Source organism: Ursus maritimus, unplaced genomic scaffold (assembly GCF_017311325.1).
Source record: "Ursus maritimus isolate PB19 unplaced genomic scaffold, ASM1731132v1 scaffold_13, whole genome shotgun sequence".
In the NCBI taxonomy this organism is placed as follows: Eukaryota; Metazoa; Chordata; class Mammalia; order Carnivora; family Ursidae; genus Ursus; species Ursus maritimus.
The window spans coordinates 50,888,809-50,913,423 of NW_024423675.1; the positions used below are offsets into that span (position 1 = coordinate 50,888,809).

The window sequence follows — 24,615 nt, forward strand, 5'->3', positions numbered from 1 at the left end:
GCAGACTAATGCACCCATATATACACAAAATAGAGTTTAATCCAGTTCATATCCAAGTATAATTAAGTGCTTACATATCCAGTTCTGTGGTAAAGTGAGGTTGACAAATGAAATCTAAAACATGATTCCCACCATGAACGAACCCTTGTTCATTAAACAAAGGTTACACGAAGCAATGGATGAAACAAAGCTGCCTTAAATGATCAAAATAATTGTAAAACCATATGATAGAATACTAAGACATAAACAAAATATTCAAAAATGGCAAATGGGCTTCCTTTCCAATGCCATTTTCAATGTATGGTGACTGGAATGTTATCTTGAAATGTATTGTAAGTAGCAACTGGCTCACTAGGAAAGAAAACTATGATAGATTTATAACGCGTCCATGGATGCAAAGACTGAAAACCGGGGATGGTTGGATCAGTGTGAGCTACAATTACCAAGAAAGGATTTGTGATAGTGGGGATGGCTCTCAAGGTGTGGCTGACAACAGGGTATGTTATGGATACATAGCAGAGGGCAAAGCAACGTATAAATGAGTATGATTCAAGGCAGGAAATAGATAATAACAACAAATCTGTTTATTCCAGTGGGTAGAGTGACAACCTAATATAAAGTTATTGTGGGTTCATATTACTTACCAAATTCTAAAGCAAGCACTGTAAAAACAACTGACTTGCAAAAGCAGAGAATCAGTTCCCACTTCTCTAGCCATTGTTTAAGAAGTCAGATTTTTTTTTAATGTGGAAGATTTATATTAATTAGTGATTCATGATGACACACACATCTGAAAATGGGAAGCATCTCAAGGATTGAGGCATCACTTGAAAAGTATCCCAAATAATGGCATAACCAGGAAATTATACTTCTATCTAAAATTAAATACAATAACAGAGCTCTCCTTATATAATTTTTAGAGAAAAGCTGAAACTTAGATTATTCTTGTTAGGCTTGACTCAAAGCACCAAGAATGAATTATTAATAACTCATTCAATGTGATGATAGTCAAGAGCAAAGCCAAAAGATTTGACCATCTGATTTGAAGTGATCAAATCTTTTGGTAGCTAATTATGCCATGACTCAAGGGATTAAAGAAGAAGATCGGCATATTAAAATGCTCCATCTCTGCATAATTGGATATATTTGCTGGATAATGCGTTTCCTTTCTATGTCACATGCAGAGATGTTTATTCATGTGTTTAATAAATGTTTAATTGCTCTCATAATTTTTAAATGTTGATTTTCCCACTGTCATTTAAACAATTTTTATGGTAGTGTCTAGATTTTTGTTGTTTTTATACTGGCAGGGCATTTTTTCTCTCCATAGCACTCCTAGAATTGACTAGAAATTCCACTGTGTTTCATCATCTGAACATAAATCCAAGTCACACTCCAAAAATAGATAAAGCATCTATATTAGTATTAAACTCACTACATGAAGAAAATGCTTCCAGCCAGATTTCACTACTTCATTTTTCATACCTTCACACCCGCTACAAAAGCTCCCATATCACCTATCTTTGTGTACTTTATGCGAAACAATGCAGAGCAGAAGGTGATAACCTTCCCCAGCCGCCATATCTCAAGAGTGTGTACATTTAGATGCAAAGAACACAAAATAATCCTATTCATCCCAGGAACTCTGAAGAACATTGAGGGTTATTTCACATTTAACCTCTTCCTAACCAGGCAGACACACATTTCAGCAGTTTCACAGTAAGTAAATATTTTCTCATAAAATCTCTCTTCAATTAAGATTATCTAGAATGTGAGACAAGTGGTTTAATAAAGCATTCCCTTGAACTGAACTATTTCTGAAGTGAAAACCATCTCTAATGGCTTTATGACTTGGTTTCTCCCACAGCACAGATATTTTTTTTTAAGATTTTATTTATTTATTTGACAGAGATAGAGACAGCCAGCGAGAGAGGGAACACAGCAGGGGGAGTGGGAGAGGAAGAAGCAGGCTCCTAGCGGAGGAGCCTGATGTGGGGCTCGATCCCACAGCGCCGGGATCACGCCCTGAGCCGAAGGCAGACGCTTAACCGCTGTGCCACCCAGGCGCCCCAGCACAGATATTTTTTGATATGACAGAGTTCATGCAAACATCATGTAGGCACCACTCTAGTTATTAGAAAGAAATTAGAAATGCACAGCTAATTGACATAGAGAATAGAGTGGTCAGATATAGTTTTTAAAGACCAAATTGTTTCTGAAACTGATAAGCCATATTGTTTTCAACCCTTTTAATGAGACATTACAGGCTGTAAAAAAATAAAAGATGGTCAGTTAGAAAGATTATCTTAAAAGTTACTACAGCCATAAACTACATAGGTAAAGAGACAGCTGAAGAAGGATTTTGCTTGTCTCAGGACTTTGTCTGATGCAATCAACACAAAATCTGACCAACAGTGACTTCAAGGAGTACGGGTCTCTCTCTCTCTCATCACCAGAAGTGTAAAGCCTGGCAGCCCCAAACTGATGTAATACCAAGTGCTTTCTAAACATCCACTTTGCCATCCTTCACACATTGACCTTGTTGTCATACTTGTCACCTCATGTTCAAAGGGTGACCTCTAGGCATCATGTCTGGACACTCCACTTTCTAGCCATGAAAAAGGACGAAGAATCTCTGTTCCTCTTCATGAGGAAAGTGAAAGCTTTCCTGGGAACCTCACGTAAAAGACTTCTTACATCTCATTAGCCAGAACTAGGTGACACAGGTATCCTCAGACCAGCTGCTAGCCCAGGGGAATAAGGGCACCGCACAGATTAAAGCAATAAGGATCTGTCCCCAGTGCTACCAAAACAAATCAGGGTTCTGTTAGGCAAGGAAAGTGAGAGGGGAAACAAATGCTAATTAGGCCACCGATGGTGATTATGATAGGTCCGACCATGTCATCTTCCTCCAGCAAACCATTTTAGAGGAGAAACCACATTCTGTAAGTATCACGGCTCTACCAGATTTCATTCAAAAGTTCTCAATGCCTTAAATGTGAATTGTAAAGTATTTTTAAATAAATCAACAGTAAAACTAAAATCATTTTTTAAAGATTTTATTTATTTATTTGACAGAGAGGGGGAGAGAGAGAACACAAGTGAGGGGGGAGGCAGCAGGCAGACGGAGAAGCAGGCTCCCTGCTGAGCAGAGAGTCCGATGCTGGGCTTGATCCCAGGACCCTGGAATCATGACCTGAGCTGAAGGCAGACACTTAACTGACTGAACCACCCAGGTGCCCCTAAAACCATTTTTTTGAAGATTTATTTATTTATTTTAGAGAAAGAGAGTATGTGTGTGCAGGGGCGCGTGTGCGAGTGTGGGGAAGGGCAGAGGGAGGGGGTAAGAATCCCAAGCGGACTCCTCCAAAGAGTGCAGAGCCCAACTGTGGCTTAATCTCAGGACCCTGAGATCATGAGTAGAGCCAAAACCAAGAGTCGAATACTTAACCGACTGAGCCACTCAGGTGCCCCAAAACTAAAAGCATTTTAATGTACTTTACACTCTGGAAAACTGCACAAAAGACAGATTATTCGTCTAGTTCCTGGTATGTTTGGTTTGTAGAATCTCTTTACTGTACAGAAAATCTCCAGCCATAAACCTCCCCCAAGCCTCCACTTCCAGTTTTCCTGTGGGCTGCCCGCCATCGTCTCTTATAACCTTATCTTTCCCCTGACTGGCCCTGTCCTCACCAAATATACCCTCCTTCAATGTTTACTCTTCAGGGCACTACGATTTGAAATCTGCCCTCAACACTCCACTGAAAAAACTTGAAATGAAGTCATCTCCTGTCAGATTGATTTTTCAACTTTCTTTACGTGCCTGCAGCATTTAAAGATAGTGACCACTCTCTGTTAAATCTTCCCCCTGTTGGCTCCATAATACTCCTCTTCTAGAAGACAGTCTAGTAGAGCAATTAAACGCATGGGCTCACAATCCAGACTGGGACTCCACTCCAAGCTCTACTGCTTCCTGTCTGTAAATAGTAATGAGACATTCATTTAAGCAATCTGTGCCTCCACTGTCTCATTTCTGGAAAAGGAATCCTAGTAGTATCTACTTCACAGGGTTGTTGGGAGGGAATTCTATTAGATAATCCATTTAAAGGATTTAACAGAGGACCTCCCACAGCTGGCATTCAGTAAGAACTCATAACTACTATTATTCCTCTCATATTTCTTCCAGTCCTTCTTGTCTATTTGCAAACTGTACACTGACTTACAAAACTGGTATATCCCAAAATGAGCTCAAATTGTGTCAACAACAGCTTTTTCAGACCTGTGTGTTTCAAGACAAGACTACAGTAACTCCATGTGGGCTCATGTTCCAAAGACAAAGCCCCTGATTTTTTTGACAACTCACCTATGTTATAAATTCTGACCAATTTCTGCACAAACCATGCCAGCTTCTCCCTAAAACCTAAACTAATTGAAACTCCCAAATCTTTTCACTTTGAATTGTTCTCAAGGCAAATTTCTCTAGTTCTCTATTTTTATACAATAACTTATTCATGCAAATACAAGACTTGACTTTTATTTTCTTCTTGGTTTATTCCTCGTTTGAGGACTTCATATTTTGAATACTGCTCTCTCAAACAAAATAGCCACTATCTCTCCCAGTTATCTATTATCAGGAAATTTGATAAGCATGCCTCCTAAATTACTGATAAGATTTAGCAGGAAAGGATCTAGAATAAAGTGAGTGTAACAAGCCACTTGCACTCACCCTCTTGTTCTACTGGTTCATCAATCTGGGCACATTAGGCTCAGTTGTTCAACTTGCATGAATCCACCTAACTAACCTATTACCCAGCCGCTACTTTCTAATTTGTGGACAAAAAAATCGGGAGATTGTTCTAAAATACTTTACTGAAACTAAGATGCACTGTTTCTCCATTTTCCTCCTTATACAAATCAGGACTGTTACCTGATGAGGTAAGACTTCTAAAGCAAATTTAAAGCTACTTAAAAATATGTTAATGATGGTGAAATGTCAGGGTACTTTTTTTACTTTTTGCGGGTCATAAGTCCCTTTGAGAATCAGTGCAAGGCTACGGATAATCTTCCTCAAAAAAATTGTTTCAATACTCATGCACACAGTGCATACACCTTATCATTATTATGTATACTAGAAAAAAGGAATTGTGCTTTATAATTACGGCCATCAGAGAAAGAGATGAAATTTTCATTAACTTATCAATTCAAGTTTAGACAACCATCTTTTTTTATTTATTTATTCTTTTTTTCCTCCCTGAAAACAGCAAAGACTTACTTGGCACAAAATTAAAATTTGCTATCAAATACCACCATTTAAAAATGAAGATTTCTCTATCTACATCAAGTTTTATAAACAGCCTAATTTTTTCAAAGCAGCTACCTTCTCTTGTATAGAATGCAGTAATTGCAGGCATTTAAAAATTGTATCAACGGTCTCCTTACAAGTGAAAACTAGCATGCCATTATGTTGCTAAGGAGTTTTTATTTTTTCCGTGCAACAGGACAAGACGAGTCTAGTAGACCTCGCCCACCACTTACATTGAAGCCTCAGTATCAACACAAGTCAGCAAGGAATCACTTACCAAGCTTTATAAGGGTACTTGTCTTAAACTCATCTTGTAGAATTAATTCTCTAAGAAATTCTGGCAGAGTTAACTGATAGGGAGCCATGACAAAGTGTTTCTGAAACATATCATAGACATCAAAAGAATCAGTATAACAATTTTATGATCTTACAATACAAGGGATAAAATAAATAAGCATCCATGGTATTATCCGTCGAACTGTCTACGTGAGTTTATTGAACAAAATAATTGTGAAAGCATTCACCACAAAAGCCAATGGCAAGATTTTCGTAGGTGATTTTTAACTGGTTTTAATTACCTATATTAAAGTAATTTGCTTACATCTGAGCAAAATTAAGCTTTCTAACACTTCTTCCCAAACGAAGCAGAAGTTTTGGATAAACTGAGGTCTTCGGGTGGTTGTCCTCACATTTACGTCATTAAATCTTTTTTAAATGGATGGTAACTGTTTTTCAGAATTGTTTTGGGAGATAGGGAGTGCAGAGGATGAGAAAGTGGAAAGATAAGGTTGGGAGAGAATGAGATTGTGATTGAACTCTTTGAGATGATAGACAAACTACAGAATTAGAGTACAAGTGAAATACTGCCACCCAGTGGAATTATAACATACATAAAATCTTCAAATTTGGAAAGATTGGAAGAATTTCCTATCAATTTTCAATTGGAATAATAGAGCTTAATAATTTTCAAAGTACTTTCAAGTACATTATTCCTCAAAAATAAAATCCAGTGGTACAGAGAGCAGTTGTGTGAGTACATCTTTTCCCAAGTCTGAGGTTCTAGTCAATTAAATGACTTGACAGAGTCCTATGCATATTCAGTAGCAAAGCAAACACTGGAGCCCAAGGCCCCGGGCTCCCAGTTCACTGCTGCTTCCACCCGGCAGCCCCTCCTAAGAAGCCTTTGACTGCTCTCATCTAGACACTGTATTTCCAAGAAGAGAAAACGGGGACTCAAAAATTATCACAGCTTCTCAAACATTTCCAAGTGGTCTCAGGAACATAGCTTGATGCAGTACTCTACCACCACGAAAATTCTTTAAAGATTTGTATTTTTTCCTTTAAAAATTCCTGTGAGGGGCACCTGGATGGCTCAGTCGGTTAGGCATCTGCCTTCGGCTCAGATCATGATCTCAGGGTCCTGGGATCCAGCCCTGCATCGGGCTCCCTGGTCTGTGCAGAGCCTGCTTCTCCCTCTGCCTCTGCCTGACGCTCCCCCTGCTTGTGCTCGCTCTGTCAAACAGACAAATAAAATCTAAAAATATATAAATACATACATACATAAATATTCCTGTGAGGTTGTGGTCTATTCTATATCACATGTCTTCTTCAATTTGAAATAATGGGTTTTTTTCCCTCAAATATCTTTTAGGAAAAAATGCTGCTTTAAGACAATGATGCATTTCTATGCTGGGCTACAAACTCACAAGTCCAGAACCATACTGAAGATGGGAACACAGAGGGCATGAGTATACCAATGTGAGACATCTGGAAAGTGCCTTGCTCAAGTTCATTCATTCATCAAGTATTTAATGAACACCTGCCAAACACTAGGCATTGTTTTAGATCCTAGGACATGCTATGATACTAAACACCCAAGTCATCAGGTAGCACAGAAGAGCAAAGGTTTACTTCTTGCTCACACTAGAGTTCAATGTAGACTGGCTAAGTAAGGGCCATTCTTCACATTTTCATCATCTTCACGCTGAGACCATCAGACAGAGCAGTCACTATTTGGAACATCGATAGTAATCTCTTGGCAGAGAGAAAAGAGTACAGCAAAGCAACAAGAAGTGACATACATCATTTCCTCTTACATTTTACTGACCAAAATAAGCCATATGACAAAGATTTTCTTCTTCAATAGGGCAAAGAAGAATAATCCATCCACAGGGAGAGGATGTGGACATTGGTAAATAATAGCAGTATGTCACACCCAACTTTTCCAAATATGCTGAGGAAAGGTGGTTCTAGGTAACATAGAGGAAAGAGGTAAGATCTCTCAGTATGTCAGATGGGAACTCGAGCAATTTTACTTAAATGTTAAAAGAAAGGGTTATCATAGAAGGCTAGAGGACTTGGAATGTGCAGGCATCAGATGTGTGAGATATACATGAGTATGTATTAAACAAGTAGACAGAAAGGTACTTAGAATGTTTATAATTTTGACTTATGGCTCTAAGCCCCAGTACTGACATAGAATTTTATCAATGTAAATTCATGAAAGTTGGGGTATCTGGGTGGCTCAGTTGGTTAAGCATCTGTCTTGGACTCAGGTCATGATCCCAGGGTCCTGGGATCAAGCCCTGCATTGGGCTCCTTGCTTGGCCAGGAGTCTGCTTCTCCCTCTCCCGTTGCCCCTCCCCCCTGTTGTGCTCTCTCACTCGCTTGCTCTCTCTCTTTCAAATAAATAAAATCTTTAAAAAAAAAATTCATGAAAGTTGCCTGTGTCTAATGAAGGATACCACATCTGATCAGAAGCCACAAGTCAGGGTTGCTTAATGTACATATAAATAAAACTATAGCCACGTATGTGGGGGCATCAGAGCCAAATGTACACAAATTATATCTAGAATCAACACATTAGAGTTGCCTAACTTAAAGCTATATAAAAGTCACAAGCGGTTGAGTGGAGGCAATAGAGGCAGCATATGCACTAATCATATATATGACCAAACCACGTGAACTCACTAAACTCCGTGCTATTTTCATAGCTCAGTAAGACATACTCCGGCTGGAGGGGTAAATACTATTCCTTCCCTCTGCTAATGCTGGAAGGTTAAGTCTCTGACCAGGGGCTCTAATGAAAGTCTTCATACTGAATCCAATCAATTCTGATGGCCTCAGCGGCTGCCGGAAAAGAAGAAAGGGATCTTTCCTACAATGCCACTAATGGACCATGACAGACACCCCATGGAGATTAGGATACTAATCCCCTATATCCCTAATCCAAAGAAATAGGTATGTGCACGTGTGAGTGTTGTGCATTAATCAGGTTTGGTTTAGATACGCCCAATAACTTTACATTGTATAATCATTTGTTGTATTTAAAAATTATATAATAAATATAAATTATTTGAAGAACCCACCTCTGATTGGTTTTCATGTTACTCCACCAAAGTCAACAGAATACTGAAGCATGGTTCACTGCAGACCTAAGACCGCCACAGTTGTGACAGAAATCGAAGAAAAGGGCAAGACACTATCAAAGAGTTGCATGAAATGGCAGGGAAAATAAGAGTCTGGGTGGCTGAAACTTAGACTGTTTTCAGGAAGTGGCAGAAGTGCAGACAGAAGTACGCAATTGTGAGGAAGCTCAGAGGTCATAGTAAGAAGTTTGGATTTATTTTATAGGAAATAAGAACTCATCAAAGAATTTTTAATTGCACATGTGATATTACCCAATCTGTATTTTAGAAAGATAATTCTGGTAGCGGCATGGAGGAAGGATTGAATAGAGAAAGGACACAAAGGAGTTAGACCACGTAAAAGGCCACTGATATGCCAAGGAACCAAACCATAACAGAGGCAGCAGGATGAAAATAAAAAGAGTTAGTTGGGGGTAGGGTGGAAGGAGAACTGAAATATTTCAACTTACAGAATCTCTTACAGTGACCTCCCAAACCAGCTGGTTATCAAAAGCACCTGGGGAAACTATAAAATTCTTATTCTCTGGCCAATCCCAGAACTATTAAATCAAAATCTCTTAAGGATGTGGACTAGGAAATGCTTGGCATACCTCAGGGATTCATCATGCAATCAGCTCAGCCTAAGAAATTATGCTTCCACATACTTAAGTGATTGAGATAATGTTTTTAAATCAGAAACACAGAAAAAAAAAGCTCTGTGAAGATTGCTCAGTAGCTGAGGTTTTGATATATTGAGTTTACAGGACTTACAGGACATCCAGATGAAAAAGTCTTATAGACAGTAGACTCTGTCAGTCCAGAAGAGAGCTTAGGGCTAGGGCTGTATCATCACAAGATCAGAGACAATTCTTTGAAAGGAAGAATGCAGTTTAAGATAAGAGGTGATCTGAGGAAAGAGGCTCATAGAGCACCTAAACGTAATAGTAGTGCACAGAAAGATGGACTTGGTAATAGTAGGGTTGGCCAAGGAAGAGAAACGTACCTAACAGATAATTCCATTAAGTCACCATTAAACCATTATGCCTTACTTGTTTATAGCAAAGTAAAGTACCATACAAAGCAATTCATGCATTTCAAGGTAAAGGCTTCAATGTTCAGCCCAAGTTAGGTATGTCAGTGGCCTACCCTAGTCTCCTACTGCCCATTCAAGTATTATCTGTATAGCCACCAGGCATAGATTTTTAAAAAACAGGGGATCTTACAATGCAGCAACTGAAAGACAAATAACCCAATTAAAGATGGACAGATATAAATACATATTTATTTCTCCAAGAAGATACATTCACAAATGAGTATCCCTTGGTTGACATATGGCCAATAGGCACATGAAGAGAGGTTCAACATTATCTATCAGTTATCAGAGAAATGCAAATCAAGGCCATAATGAGATACTTCACATCCCCTGGGATGGTTAAAATTGAAATACAGGCAATAACAAGTGTTGTGAAGGATACGGAGAAACTGAAGTTCTCATGCAGTGTTGGTGGGAATATAAAATGATAGTCACTTTGGAAAACAGTTCCTCAGATTATAAACCATGGAGTTACCATGACTCAGCAATTCCACTTCTGGATATATACCCAAAAGAAGTGAAAACAAACAAACAAACAAATAAATAAAGATGTGAAAACATGTCTCTGCAAAAGTTCATAGCAGCATTATTCAAAAGGGAAAATAACCCATATGTCCATCAACTGATGAACGAATAAATGGAATATGGTATACCACACAATGAATTATTACTCAGCAATAAAAGTATGAATGAAGCATGTATAGCCAGTTACAAGGAGCCACATGTTGCATGGTTCCATTTATACAAAATATTCAGACTAGACAAATTCATAGATACTGGAAGTACATTACTATATTTGCCGGAGGATGGGGGAGGGAGAAATGGGGATTGATTAGTAATGAATACAGAATTTCCTTTTGGAGGGGTGAAGATGTTGGATAATTCACGTTGACTTTGTAAATATACTAAAAACCGTTCAGTTTTATGCTTTAAAGGGGTGAACTTTATGATATGTGAATTGTAGCTCAATAAAACTCTTAAAAATACGGATTTCCAGGCTCCATCTTTGGAGATTCTGTTAAGTCTGTGATTGACTCAAGGATACCTATTCTGCATGTTTCAAAAGCTCATCAGGTGATCCTAATGCTCAATCAGGTCAGGGAATCAGTGGTGTATCTAAGAAATTCGCTAGAGAGTTACCCGAGTCACATTTGAAGAAAAAGAAAAGATGTCAACAGCAGTGGTCCAAATAACAAAGCAGTGAGATGAGGGTGACCCTGGCCCAGTCTTCCAGGCCTCAAGAGAGAAGGCCCTACTCACCACCCCATAAGCGCTGCCCCCCTGCTTCCCACAGTCCCCACCCCCACCTTCCTCACCAGCTGGCCCCCAGCACTGTCCTTCAGCATTCCTCTCCCAAAAACCCTACAGTTCAGCCACCCATCACCACAAAAGGCTTAAACATTTAAATGCCTTTGAACCCCCAGACTCTGGCTTTTCCCTTGTCACTTTAATAAAACCAGGATTCTCACTCATAGAAGATCAAGTCAAAGCACCAATTTCCTCTTGGATTCACATCAGACAGATCTTGAAGAATGATTGTGTTGCTTTTATTTTCATAATTACAGAAAAAAATCACGAAAGAAGATCTTGCTTTTCTTTAAATACCAGGTTTAAAATACTATCCCCTCCATAAAGACTTCCTCAACCCCTCTCCCACTCCTGATGACAGGGATGAACTTCTTCCACTCCACTGCATATAGATTTTCAGATTTCTGTTATAGTCCTTCCTTGATGATGTTTTTTTTTCTCAGCTAGAATGTAAATCTCTTAAACTCAAGAGCTGTGAATTTTTCATCATCGTTTCCCAGCACTTACCACAATGCCAGGTGGATAGATAACTGAGCCTCATAATTGTGTGTAAAATGAGTTGAATAGATGAATCAAATACCTCTTCTGATTTCTTAGGGTTTTTACCTAAACGAGGAAAGGAAAATTATAGACACCCTTTCTCAAGGGCTAATACCAAAATAAGGTTTTAAACAATAATAAAATGTGAGCTTTAATGAAACTAATACATTTTTATTTTCATGGCATTTTTTTCACCTTTGTGATAGCACAGTACCCAAGAGTTCCCTTTTTTAAAGTCTGATTTGGGTTATATCTTTCTACACTCCTCACATCTAATTAGATTGATTCACTAATGAATTCTAAGTGCATCTCTCTGAAAAATAATAAAACCTATTCAACCACAGTCAAAAGACATCATCAAGTGAAAACTGCAGATTCAAATTTCTAAACAGATTAAGTAAGTGAAGACTGAAGCCTTTGCAAAAATGTATACACAGCTCAGGAGTAAACTGCTTTTCTAATAAAATTTTTATGGGATACCCCTTCATTACAAATAAATGTGAAGTATCACCGAAAAATGATAAACATAAATAAGCCAATGACAAAATATTGTCAATATTTTTAGTACAAAATAATTATTACTTCCATTTACAACGAATGTTCACATGTATTAGCTCAATGCTTTCTCATACTTATTCTGAACTAGTAAGTATTAAAGCAACACTTTAAACCAATGTCTTCTTGTATTCAACATTCAGAATTTGCACAACCTCAGAATTCAGTAGATGATATTTAGAATAGTTCCAAATCTAAGATCATGGAAATAACAGTGTAACCCCCAAATATAGTCTTCTGTGTGTGGGAGTTCAAAATTTCTCCAATTCTGTAATTATTCTAGGATGGTTGTCATGCTCATCAAATAGATAGATTTTTAGTGATTTCAATCAATGAAGAAGGTAATAAATTGATAATTTATGACATAAGACATGAATTAAAATGTCATATTAACTTTTATCAAAGGTACAAATAGTTCATAAAATCTACAAATATAATGTCCAGAAATGTTGGCAATCATGGGTGAAACATTGATAAAATTTTTCTTTGCTCATGGACATAGTATAGTGCCTTTTAGAACTAAACTGAAAAGAAAATGATTTCATAGTAACCATTTCTCTAATTCTCTATGGTTTAATTAGCAAAAATTCAGGATCAAGCTCTGTGTTATGTTAATGTGACATTATGATTCAACATTTAAAAACATGAAGGTCATAGTACGGAAAATGTCAAGCTTCTCACTCAGTGTATACTGGCTGTAATACAGACCTGAGCTAGCTGGACACAGCCCAGGATCCCACCATCGGAGCAGAAAACAGAACATTTTCCAGGTAACGATATTCAAGTTGAGGAGGATCTTGGAATAATAAAACATTTTAATGAGCTTTCCAGTTCGGAAGCCCTGGCACCCATGACGGTCCAAAGACACAGAGCCATCTCTCGCACCTTGTGGAAGCCCAGCGAGCCAGACCTGACCTGCCAGCTGAGCCCATCTCGCTTGCAGAAGCTGAAATGTTCTCAGACTTTTCTCATCTCATTAAGCTACCCATCCACTGTCTGGCCTTCTACAAATCCAATTTGTAAATCTTTCCCTCATTCACACTCACATCCCAAATACTCATGAGCATTATCTTTACACAAAGAAACATATTTAGTGAAGTATAAAATCTCCACTATATGCATTTTATCTCCTCAAATTAAACACTGTAAAATGCGTTACACTTGTTTAAACTAATGCTTTATCCAACTGATTATTTTCTCTCCACGGGAGCCCCAAAGAACATTGTTAAGATTGTAGTTGCTTTACTGCCTTTTGAAAAAAAAAAAAAAATGTTCATAACTTTTCTCCTTCCCCACTGTGTGAGCATGCCACAATATTTTCTTTAACTTTTCCTAAAATTAGAACCTCATTCTGCTTCTAGGGGACAGGAACAAATCATCTAAAAGCAGCAAGCATTTTCATTTCAGCTCCCATTAACTCGCTGGCAAATGATGGAAGATCAGGTGCTGGGGAGACGGAATAAGAAACTGCAGTAATATCTTCTCCTGGATTATTGTCCTCTGTCTGATACAACTGGTTTTGATCCAAGAGAGGGGAAAAAAATGCCTTTCATTTTAGTTTGAATATCATTCTTGATGTTGTTAAAACTTCTGGTCGTTTTGGCTGATATAACACATTCAGTGAATACTCTGAAGAGAAAGGGGAGGTAGGATGAGAGAATATCAAGAGAAGAATCCCTTGGAGTAAATAGAGTCATAATTCACCTCTCCATTTGTTCTCATTCTCTGTCATTTCCCTTCTCATTGATAATACAGAGATATCTTAAGCAGCCAGCATGAACTCCTTCTCATCTATGAAGCCCTAGAGTTAGAGTTTGTGTATGGAATATGAAAATTCACTCACCAAATCTCCATGTCCTGCCTAGTGCCAAATCATGACACCTGACTAAAGAAGGTGTTTCCCACAGCCAGTGCCTCCCACAGGCTAGCAGTATGTGGGCTTAGGATATCTGCTAAACCTCTCAGGGCCCCACTTTCTCCATCATAAAATGCAATCATCATACAATAATTTCAGCTGACGAAGAAACAGTTAAATTTCATCCATCATAATTTTTAGTTAGAATTTTTCGTTCAACAGTAATAAACTATTACTAAAATAAATCTTTCTTTCTTGACCATGTCACATGTCACTCTTCAAAGTTTTCTTTATACTTGTCTCTCATATCTCATTAAGTTATTCTCACGTAACTCTCTACCACGTCCCTCTCTCTGTATTGCCTTTTTAATGGTTCCTTTGATGGTTCCTTTGAGTGTAGTAAGCACAGCTGTTCTTGAAAGGCTCTCACCTCATAATGGATGAAACAAAGAACTAAGGTTATATTTAGGAGTTCTTTCTTCTAGTCAAAGTTTATCCAATTAAAATTGAGTGCACCGAACCATAAGAGAACTATAAGAACTATAAGAAACAAACTGAGGGTTGCTAGAGGGGAAGTGGGTAGGGGGATGGCGTAATTGGGTGATGGGCACTAAGGAGGGCACTTGAAGCGATGAGCACTGGGAGTGTAGACAACTGATGACTCACTAAATTCTACCTCTGAAACTAAGAATACAGTATATGTTAATTAAACTGAATTTAAATTAAAAATATAAAAGAACTGTGCAATTAGACAAAGAAAAAAAAATGAGTGCACTCTATCCACAAAATTCAGCTGGAATGTGGATGACATCCCTTATGCAGTACATGTCCATCTATCCTGCACTCAAACTCAGCCTTCACCAAGGTATAGCACAGCTGGAGTAGAAAGCACAAGTAGAAATGGGTACGGCAAATAATTATGGGAAGGTGCAGCATTATCTAGAATACAGTGGCAATGCTGGTAGTTTGGGGTCAGTGTATGGATTAGTCCAATATTATATAAAACTGCTGCTGCTTTATAAGCATAAACTACCTTTAAGATCAATAAATTTCATCTTGAAAATGGAAAGACTGAGGAAATGCAGCTGCTATAAATTGTTGGCTATCTTAAAGTCATAGCTACAACTTTGTTCTAGGCACTTTATAAACTAGTCCTCATAACAACCCTAGTGTGGTTATCAATCATCCCTTTTAGAAGATACTCCCAAGGAAAACAACTTAATTTAACAAGAAAGATACAGATTAGACTGTGTATGTGTGTGTGTGTATGTGTGTGTGTCTGTGTACAAATATATGCACATAAATATACACACATATACATAATTATATTAGAAATAAATAAAATCAGGACTTCTTTTGCAAAATTTTAAAAATATGCTGGAAAAATACCTACCCGCAAACTTTCAAAAATCAGTCCAAGACTTCTTCTCCTGCCTATAAAAGTAACAACTAGGGGCGCCTGGGTGGCACAGCGGTTAAGCGTCTGCCTTCGGCTCAGGGCGTGATCCCGGCGTTATGGGATCGAGCCCCACATCAGGCTCCTCTGCTATGAGCCTGCTTCTTCCTCTCCCACTCCCCCTGCTTGTGTTCCCTCTCTCGCTGGCTGTCTCTATCTCTGTCAAATAAATAAATAAAATCTTTAAAAAAAAAAAAAGTAACAACTAAAAAAATGGCACAATGTATAATAACATTGTTTAAATGTTGAACAAAAGGCAGCACAGGACTATAATCTCTGAGAGAAGAAAAAGAAACAAGGTGAACAATATGAATGCCATGGATTACTGCCTGTGGAGAATTTCTGAACCATGAGGCAGGAATGGGATTCAAATAGAACTCAATGGTTTCAGTGACTGAGGAAACAGAAATTCAAGTTTGGGGAGAACAGGGTGATTGGAATTTGTAGAACCAAATTCCAGAAATGAGAAAGCCTTGAAGAGAAAGCTCCATAAATCTGCATAAAGTTCTCTTAGATTCATTCTTTGGCTTCATGCCAATCTGTGAATGCATAAGATGAAATTGGATAGAGCCATACAAAGAACGAATAGCAAGCCACATCAAAAACAAACAAAATAAATTTCTGAATATTTTATGCCAAAGAATTGGCAGAGCTCACACAGAATTGGGAAACATTTGTATTTCCATCAGAGTGAGGAGATCTTATTTAATACATGGGGCATTCAAAAGAGAATGTAGAGATGCCTGGGTGGCTCAGTCAGTTAAGTGGCTGCCTTTGGCTCCCAGGGTCCTGGGATCGAGTCTGTTTCAGGATCCTTCCTCAGCAGGGAGCCTGCTTCTCCCTCTGCCTCTGACTACTGCTCCCCTACTTGTGCTCTCTCTCTATCTCTGTCAAATAAATAAATAAAATCTTAGAGAGAGAGAGAACATAGACAGGTCTTTGCTTAGTAGTAGGGCTAAATTAGCCCTACAGTAAAAGCTACTATAGACCTGCCGTATAAACCTTCAAGATAAACTTCAAAAGTAACAAACTAATCCACAAATAATTGCCAGAAAAAAAATTCCAAACTCTAAAATAATTAAAAACTACAATATCCAGCATCCAAACAAAAATCAATACACATGAAAAAAAAAAAAAGAACCTAGACACAGACTTCGTATCACAGATAAAAATTAACACAAAATGGGTTATAGACCTATATGTAACATGCAAAACTATAAAAAGCTTCTAGAAGATAACACAGGAGAAAATCTAGATGACCTTGGGTTTAGAAATGAGTTTTTTGATTCAAAACAAAAAGCTTAATCCATAAAAGAAAAAAAAATGATAAGCTGGACTGCATTAAAACTAAAAGTTTTACACTGTAAATAACACTGTTAAGAGAATGAAAAGACAAGTCACAAACAGTGAGGAAATATTTGCAAATCACATATCTCTTTAGGACTTGCATCCAAATATTCAAAGAACTCTTAAAAATCAGCAATAAGAAAACAAACGCTCTAACTCAAAAGTGAAGAAAAGACCTCAGCAGACACCCAATTAAAAAAGATATACAGACGGTAAATAAGCATATAAAAAGATGCTCAACATCATGTATTTCTACAAATTTAAAAAATCAGATACTCACTGCACACCTGTAAGGATACTTAAACCCAAAATCTGAACAAAATCAATTGCTGATGAGAATGTGTAGCAATGGGAACTCTCATTCATTGCTGGTGGGAATGAAAAGGCTATGGCCACTCTGGAAGCCACGTGGTCTGGCAGTTTCTTATAAAGCTAAATACAGTTTCATAGGATCCAGCAAACCCATTCCTTGGTATTTACCCAACTGATTTGAAAACTTGAGGTTTACATAAAAACTTGCCCGTCACTGTTTATAGCACCTTTATTCATAATCATCAACTGAAAGGAAGTATGTGTTTTGCAGGGAGGAGAGTACGCCACTGAAGTTACAGCTCTCCAGATACAAGGGATAACCCCCACCCCCCGCTGACGCTGCCACTCTTCTCTCTCCTCCCATATTCCACGGAATGCAGACATGATGACTAGACTGTCACCTGTTGTCTTGAGGAAAAAGCCAAGAAAATGCAATGGTACCTCTCCTGACATCCATGCACTGTGGGCCACTACCATCACCATCTATCTATGTACTTTTTATAGCAGAGATATTAACCTTTATTTGTTTAAACAACTGTTCGTTGTGTTTTCCTGTGCACTGACAGCCCACCGTTTTCTAAACTGCCCCTGAAACAGTATGGGAGAAGGGTTCCTCCCCTACTCCAAGAAGTGTTTGCTGTTGGCAATGCTCAGGGGACTCCCACCACCCTGGCAAGAATGATTGGTTCAACAAAGATAAATTCCCATTTTTCCCACATATTTTTCTAACTAGAGCTATCAGGGAAGAATATTTTTTCCTTCTCTGGCTTTGAGTATGTAAGCCTGGAGCCCCCCACTGGGAAGTCTAGCTTGGTAGAGTCCGTGTGAGGGAATGAAGTCAATAGGAAGTAAAGCAAACCTACGGGGAAGAGAGATAGCTGGAGAGCAAGCGAGGGCAGAGAGGTTAAACTCCAGGTTTCTTTTAGTTTGGTTCTATGAGTTAATAATAATTTCTTTTTTTTTTTTTTTTTTTTTTTTTTTTGGCTGGTTCACACTCCATTTCTATTACTTGCAATCAAAGAGTCCAGGCCAATATAACTGATGTGATTTTAAACTGTGAGATGAGGTATGAGGAAAGGAAGAGGCACTATGAGAAAGATTAAGGGGGGAGTCAGGGAAGACTTCTAAAAAAGCAACGGGTAAGAAGAGACCTAACAAATACACAGATGCCAACCCAGAGAAGATTGCAAGGAAAGGTTTCCCCCATGCCTCCTTCCGGCCCACCCTCCCCTCAACATGAATTCAGTATGCTCTAAACATAGGAGGGAAAGGTTTTCCTGGAAAGGGCCCCAGTGGGGCATGGGCTAGAGCTCTAGGTGAAACAGATCTTGAGATGTCTATGGATTCACCCAGCAGAGGTGAAGGAGAAGGTGAAGGAGGAGGAGGAAGAGAAGAAGAAGAGAAAGAAAAGAAAAGGAAAGAAAAGGCAACTCCATTTAGGAATAAAATATGCTAAAATACCTTTCCCCATAGTAAAGTTTCATTTGCTTGTTTTTCTGCTTTTGCTTCCCTGATGGAAAGGACCTGGAGCCCACTGGTTCTCCAGGCTTACATCCTAAAGAGGGAAACCCCACTCTGCAAAATCTGCCAAATTACACAGTATCCCATGCGTGTACCCCCATTTAGAGGGGATTTTGGGTAAACATAAGCAACTTAAAAAAGAAACCGGCCAGCAGCCTATACTAATCAACATATCCTTTTTCATAAAAATGAATGGTCATCCAAGGATTGTCCAATATTTGAGGAAAACCTATAGTATAAAAAAAATTGCCTTCAGACAAAAAAAAAAGTTAATGCAAAACAGAAACGATTTTTAATGAATTCTATCTAATGTCATCGGAAAGATTCAGGCATTAATTGTATCTATACAGGAAGAAGCAGCAGCTCTGGAAAAAAGAAAAGAAATCAGAGAACAACAGAAAAATGTGGAAGATTAAAAATATGATTGCCAAAAGTAAAAAATCCAGTGTAAGGACTAAATGATGGAATAGCTAGTATTAAAAATGAAGCAGTGATCTGGGAAACACTGTCAGGAAAATCTATCCAAACACAAACCACAGAAAATATAAGAGAAAACTTTAAGAGATACTCAAATGTATGCAGAAGGTACATTATATGGCTGACAGCCATTTCAGAGGAAAGAACAGAGAAAACACGGGGAGGAAATGAAATAATAAAAAATTTCCCTGAGTTTAAGGAAACAATTCCTGAAATTGAAAGAGCCAACCCCTTGTCAAGTGATATAAATAAAAAAGACTCAGATACATCCTGGTAAAATAATTTAAGGAAAGGTTGCAAAGCATCAAAAACCAGATTGCCTATAGAGGATTGGACTCAGTTTGACATCAAAATTATCCATTACAATGGGTACTACAAGGTACTGAGGCAAAGCTTTCAAAGGGAAAATTAATTTATCTCCCATTTACCGTTTCTTCAAAATTATTTTAAGATGCAATTCAACAAAATGAGCAAGATATTTAAGAAAGAGGAAGACATGGAATCCAAAACAATGTAACTAACACAGGAATTCAATCAAAAAAAAAAAAAAAAGTCCCAGATAGCTGTGCTCTGAAAGCTCTACATCAGTGAAAATTAGAACAAGAATCCCAATTTTTCAAGGAAAAAATTTCAAAAATTGAGATGTTTGCATTCATCAAATACTGCAATCAAGCTAGGAAATTTTGATGATCAATGTACTGCTTCTGGTAAAAAAAATAAATAAATAACTAGAAATTTTCAAACAAGGTGTAGAACATTACCACCCAAATATGAAGTAAAACAAACGCTGTTATCATTTTAAGTAAAATCTGATCATGATTTATAGTGTAAGAGAAGAGAATTTTTCCTTCTGGTGGCACGTGTTCCACGTCACATAATTACATTTCCTTTTTTATGAGTCTAATTGCACTACCTCTTTCTGCAATAATTATTTCCTAACAGTAAAGGTAACGATCACTAACATTTACTTAACACTTAATAGAAGCCCTATTCTAATTCCTTTAGATTCATTAGCTGGCTTAGTTCTTTCAACAACAGCACAGTAAGGTTAATAACTTGCCCAAGATCATACATGTGTTGGTGAACCCACGCGTTCTGGTCCAGAATCCTTACTCTTAAACACTGACCATGATGCTTCTCGTAATGCTCTTTGCTAATTTACCATTCTTAGACTCAACCTATCAATCTAAAACAAGAAGGAATAGTAACAATTATAAAACAAAATATAAATTACATAAAACTTAACAATGTAGAGAAAATAATTAACCAAAGGAGAGGGAGAAGAATGTATGTCAGCTATTTTTCTTATCTTCTTATACAAGAGTAAACTTCTACATAATAGAATTATTATAACACAACTTTCTACATAATAGCAAGTCAACAATATTATACATATATAATTTTATATAAAATAATAATATAAAAATCAGGTAGGAGAGAGATAATAAACTTAAATTCCTCATATTTCACAGCAAGTATGATGGTTAAATTTGATATTATCTAATTATAATTTTAAAATGTTATATATAATTTATATAGTAACTCAGAAAATCTAAGAACAGAAAAGTTAAACTTGATACATTAAGAAACAGCAATATAAGCAAACTATTTAGAACTTTGGGAGAAATATCAGAAAAGCTAAAAATAGAAAAAGAGGGGGACTAGAGAGGAGAAAGTCTTTAATTTTCATTAAAATTATCAGATGTTTTATTGTGAAAACATATTATATAATATTATTAATAAAAGTAGTAATCTGTAAAGAAGGGCATAAACTGGTGAGGACACCTTTCCATTCAGGTATGGGAACACAAAATGACAATAAATCCCACCCGTCCATAAAACCCAGTGCGACGAGGATAATATGTAAATGTAGTATAGAATACTCGTGTTCTTTACTGATTCTGTTTCCACATCATTATGGACTAAATGGCCCATTTTTGTCATATAAACTTCTAAAGAGATTTTCATTTCATCAACGTTAGACCACTATAGCATTACACATACTCCAATCCTCTACTCTGCACACCACATTTAAAGAAAGAGCTGTCTAAATTCACACATCGCAGGGGGAGGCTACGTTGGTATAACCTTTTCAGGGTATAATTTGGCAGTCCTTATTGAAATGTAAAATATGGCCACACTCTGACCTATCAGTTTCACTTCTCAGAATCTACCCTACAGCAACACTTCAAATACTCAAAGATCACTCTATACTCGGACTTTTAATTAAGCTACTACTGCTTGTAACAGAGGAAAACGAAAACAACCTAAATGCGCACTAGATAGACGCAGAATATTTTGCTGCCTTTTAAAATATAAAATACATCTATATGGAGTGACACTAAAAGGTATCCGCAACATATCGTTAAGAAGAGGCAAGATACAGAAAAATATATTATACAATCTGTGTGTGAGATACATACACGATAGCTAGATAGACACAGATACGGGGCAGACGGCAGTGGGCTTAAGGTGTGTGGAGGAAACAAGTTTTTACCTTGAAATTTGATTTTTTTTTTTTTTACAACCAGCATATATTGTTTTTATATCTTAGGAAATCAGAGTATATCTCAATAAATTTAAAAAATCCAAAAAGAGAAACAATGTCTTTGCGTTAGTTCAGCCTCAAATCCAAGAAGGAAAAGAAATTCCATGCACTAACAGCACGTGGATCAGAAACCAGGCTAGCTTCACTGGAGGGGTCATTTCTTAGTGAACGAGCGGGGGAAATGAGGACACAGAAACCACTAAGGCAGAGCTCAGGAGTGAACCCGGAGCCGCAGGGAGGGCCACGCGGCCGGGGTCTCGCGCGGGGCTGACACGGTGACGGGGGGTGAGGGGGGGACACAGGAAACTGGGCCGCGAAGCTGGGATGCCGGGAAAACCACCCCGGGACCCGGGCGTGTGGGAAAGAGGGCGGAGGGTCAGAGAGCGAAGGGGCGGCCGGCCGGAACCCGGCACGAATCTTTGGACGCCTCCCGACCCCGAGGCGCGGCGGGCGGCGACAGTTTGGCCCGCAGCCAAGGGTCGGCCCGGGTCGCCCGGGGAGCTGGGGGCGGCTTTTGAAGCCGGGGAGACGGGCAAAGCGCCCGAAGAGCGCGCAGAGGGCACGGGCGGGCGGCCGAGGCCAAGGCCGGAGCCCCCTGTGCCCGCTCGGGGCGGACGCCAGCTTCCAGTACCTTCCCAGGAGAGCTCTCCTCCCGGCTCCCGCTTCAGGAACTTGTACCAGAACGTGTCCACGCGGCCCGGCTCCGCCCCGTCCTGCGCCGCCTCCGCGAGCGCCAGCTCCACCTCCCCGAGCCACAGGCCCGGCTCCTGCAGCGCCAGCGCCCCCGCGCCCGCCGAGCTGCCCGCCGGCCTCAGGCGCACGGCCCCGCGCGGCTCCCAGCGCCCCAGCTCGGGCCGCGACCCCACGACCAGCAGCTCCGGCCGGGCCCCGGCGACCGCGGGCGGCACCACCACCCCGAACCGGAACCGCATGGCGGCGGGCGGCGCAGCTCCGGGTGTCGGTGCCCCGCGGCCGGCGGACGTGGCCGGAGCGCGAGGCGGCCGCGGCGATTGGGCGGCGGCGCGGGAGGCCTGGTCGCCAGAGGCCCGGGCGCCGGCGGGGACACGTGCGAGGCTGCACCTTTTTTGGGCTGCATCACGCGGCCCAGGAGCCGGGCCTGGCCCAGCGCGGGGCCTCTGGCGACGGGAAGCGGTCGCGGGAGAAGTGTGCTCTCGCGGAGAAGGACACCGGCCCGGGCCGGCAGCCTCTTCCCGCAGCGCGGCTCCGCGGGGCGGCCGGGCACGCGGCGGAGGGAGAAAAGGGAGTCCAAGCGGGTTAGAAAAGGGAGGAAAACATCTCAGAAGCCCTGCGAGTTTGCAGTTATCTTTCCCAAAGGCTCGAAATTATGTTTATGGCGGTCGTAAAGAAGAAAGGTATGGCAGGTAGAAAGCAGCCTCTGTAATAGTGAAATTGGGGGGAGAGCCTGGCCGCGGTGTCTGGAGCGCTCCGACCCTTAAACAGGTCCCTTATCATGGGCCTCCGGTTCTCTCTCCGCAAAGTGAGGGTATAAACTAACCATCTTGAAAGACCCTGCTAACTCTAAAGGTTTCTCTCATTGGTGGAAGAGACGCCATTCAAAACTAAGAGCTGATGCAGAAAAGCGCTGGTTACTTTTCCCTCGCCTAGTCCACTCGATGCCTGAAATAACACATGATCCAAAATGTTATATTTTTAGTACATGTAAAACGGATTTGGAGTAAATACTTTAAAGTCCTTTTCGAGGTAGAACAAAATAAAGACCATAATTTTGTGACTACAGATGTGTGACATAATTTTTTTTATGCCATAAAAATAAAACCTGATGTTTAAATTTGCTTTCAGTAAACTAAACACTTTTGTGTCAAGAAATACAGATTTATAGCTGTTAGGTCAAAAAAAAAAAAAAAGGCCTGTCTGTGGGTGGGGAGAGGGCTTTAATTTTTGTCATCGCTTTAAGATAACCATCCTTTGTTTACATATTTATTTTTTGATTCTTTAATAAAATTGTTCCCCTGTTCTTACATTTGTATATTCAGCACTTAACACAACAATCTCTTATGCAAACCAGAGACACATAAAAGATCTCTAGTTTACCTTTTTACCAGTATTTGAAAGCTTGTGAAAAGGGGGGGGCGAGGCAAAATTTCATGTATTAAGAATATCCTAAGTAAAACAAAACGAAGTACAAAAATGTAAACCATACAAACTCAGTCTCTCAGTGGAACACTTAGTAAACTAATATGCTTTCCTCTTAAATATTGATATTCCATTCAGTGTTTGGTTGGTTGCTAAGCTTAAGGATAAACACAAAAATGTGAAGACAGCAAGGCTGGCCAAACATGGCTGATTCAGTAGCAAAGCAGACATTAAATCACAGTGGCATGTGAATCCGTTTATTCAAATTACTCTTAACAAAATATTCTTAGACTAATTTTAGGAAATTAAGAGTCATTTGGCCATGCAAGGACCCTGGGAGCTGACAGTCAGGACTTTCTTGTGTTGTGCTACGCAGCCTGTGCGTATATTTTCCAAAAGGCATTATTCCCCCCAGCTCTTCCAAAGTGAGTACTGTCCATTCCGTAGATAAAACAAGGAGAAGGAGGGGGAGGAGAGAAAGGGGAAGAGGGAGAAAAAGAAGGAATGAAGGAGGGAGGGAGGGAGGGAGGAAGGAAAGAAGGAAGGAAGGAAGGAAGGGAGGGAAGGAAGGCAGGTGAAGAAAAGGGACAATATATTTGTTCAAGAGGCATTCTTTCCTTTTCTCTCTCATCATAAAGAAGCTGAGTAATTTTAACAGTTGAAAGTACCCCTTTAATCCCCCCCAAAATATGTAATATTTTATGGCATAGATTGAAATACAGTACAAATATGATGGCTACATTGTGTACTAAGTAAAATACAAATGGAAGGAACAAAAC

The 24,615-nt window shown here is 39.3% G+C and overlaps 1 protein-coding gene across 2 annotated transcripts in view; it reads right to left on the minus strand.

The window, feature by feature from the left end:
- Positions 1-22,653, minus strand: part of EPM2A (EPM2A glucan phosphatase, laforin) — a 115,707-nt gene extending 93,054 nt beyond the window's left edge. For both annotated transcript variants that reach the window (XM_040627924.1, XM_040627925.1), the window contains exon 1: positions 22,353-22,653. In XM_040627924.1, the coding sequence (XP_040483858.1) occupies positions 22,353-22,653 (301 nt within the window). The remainder of the gene's footprint in view (positions 1-22,352) is intronic.
- Positions 22,654-24,615: the final 1,962 nt, after the last annotated feature.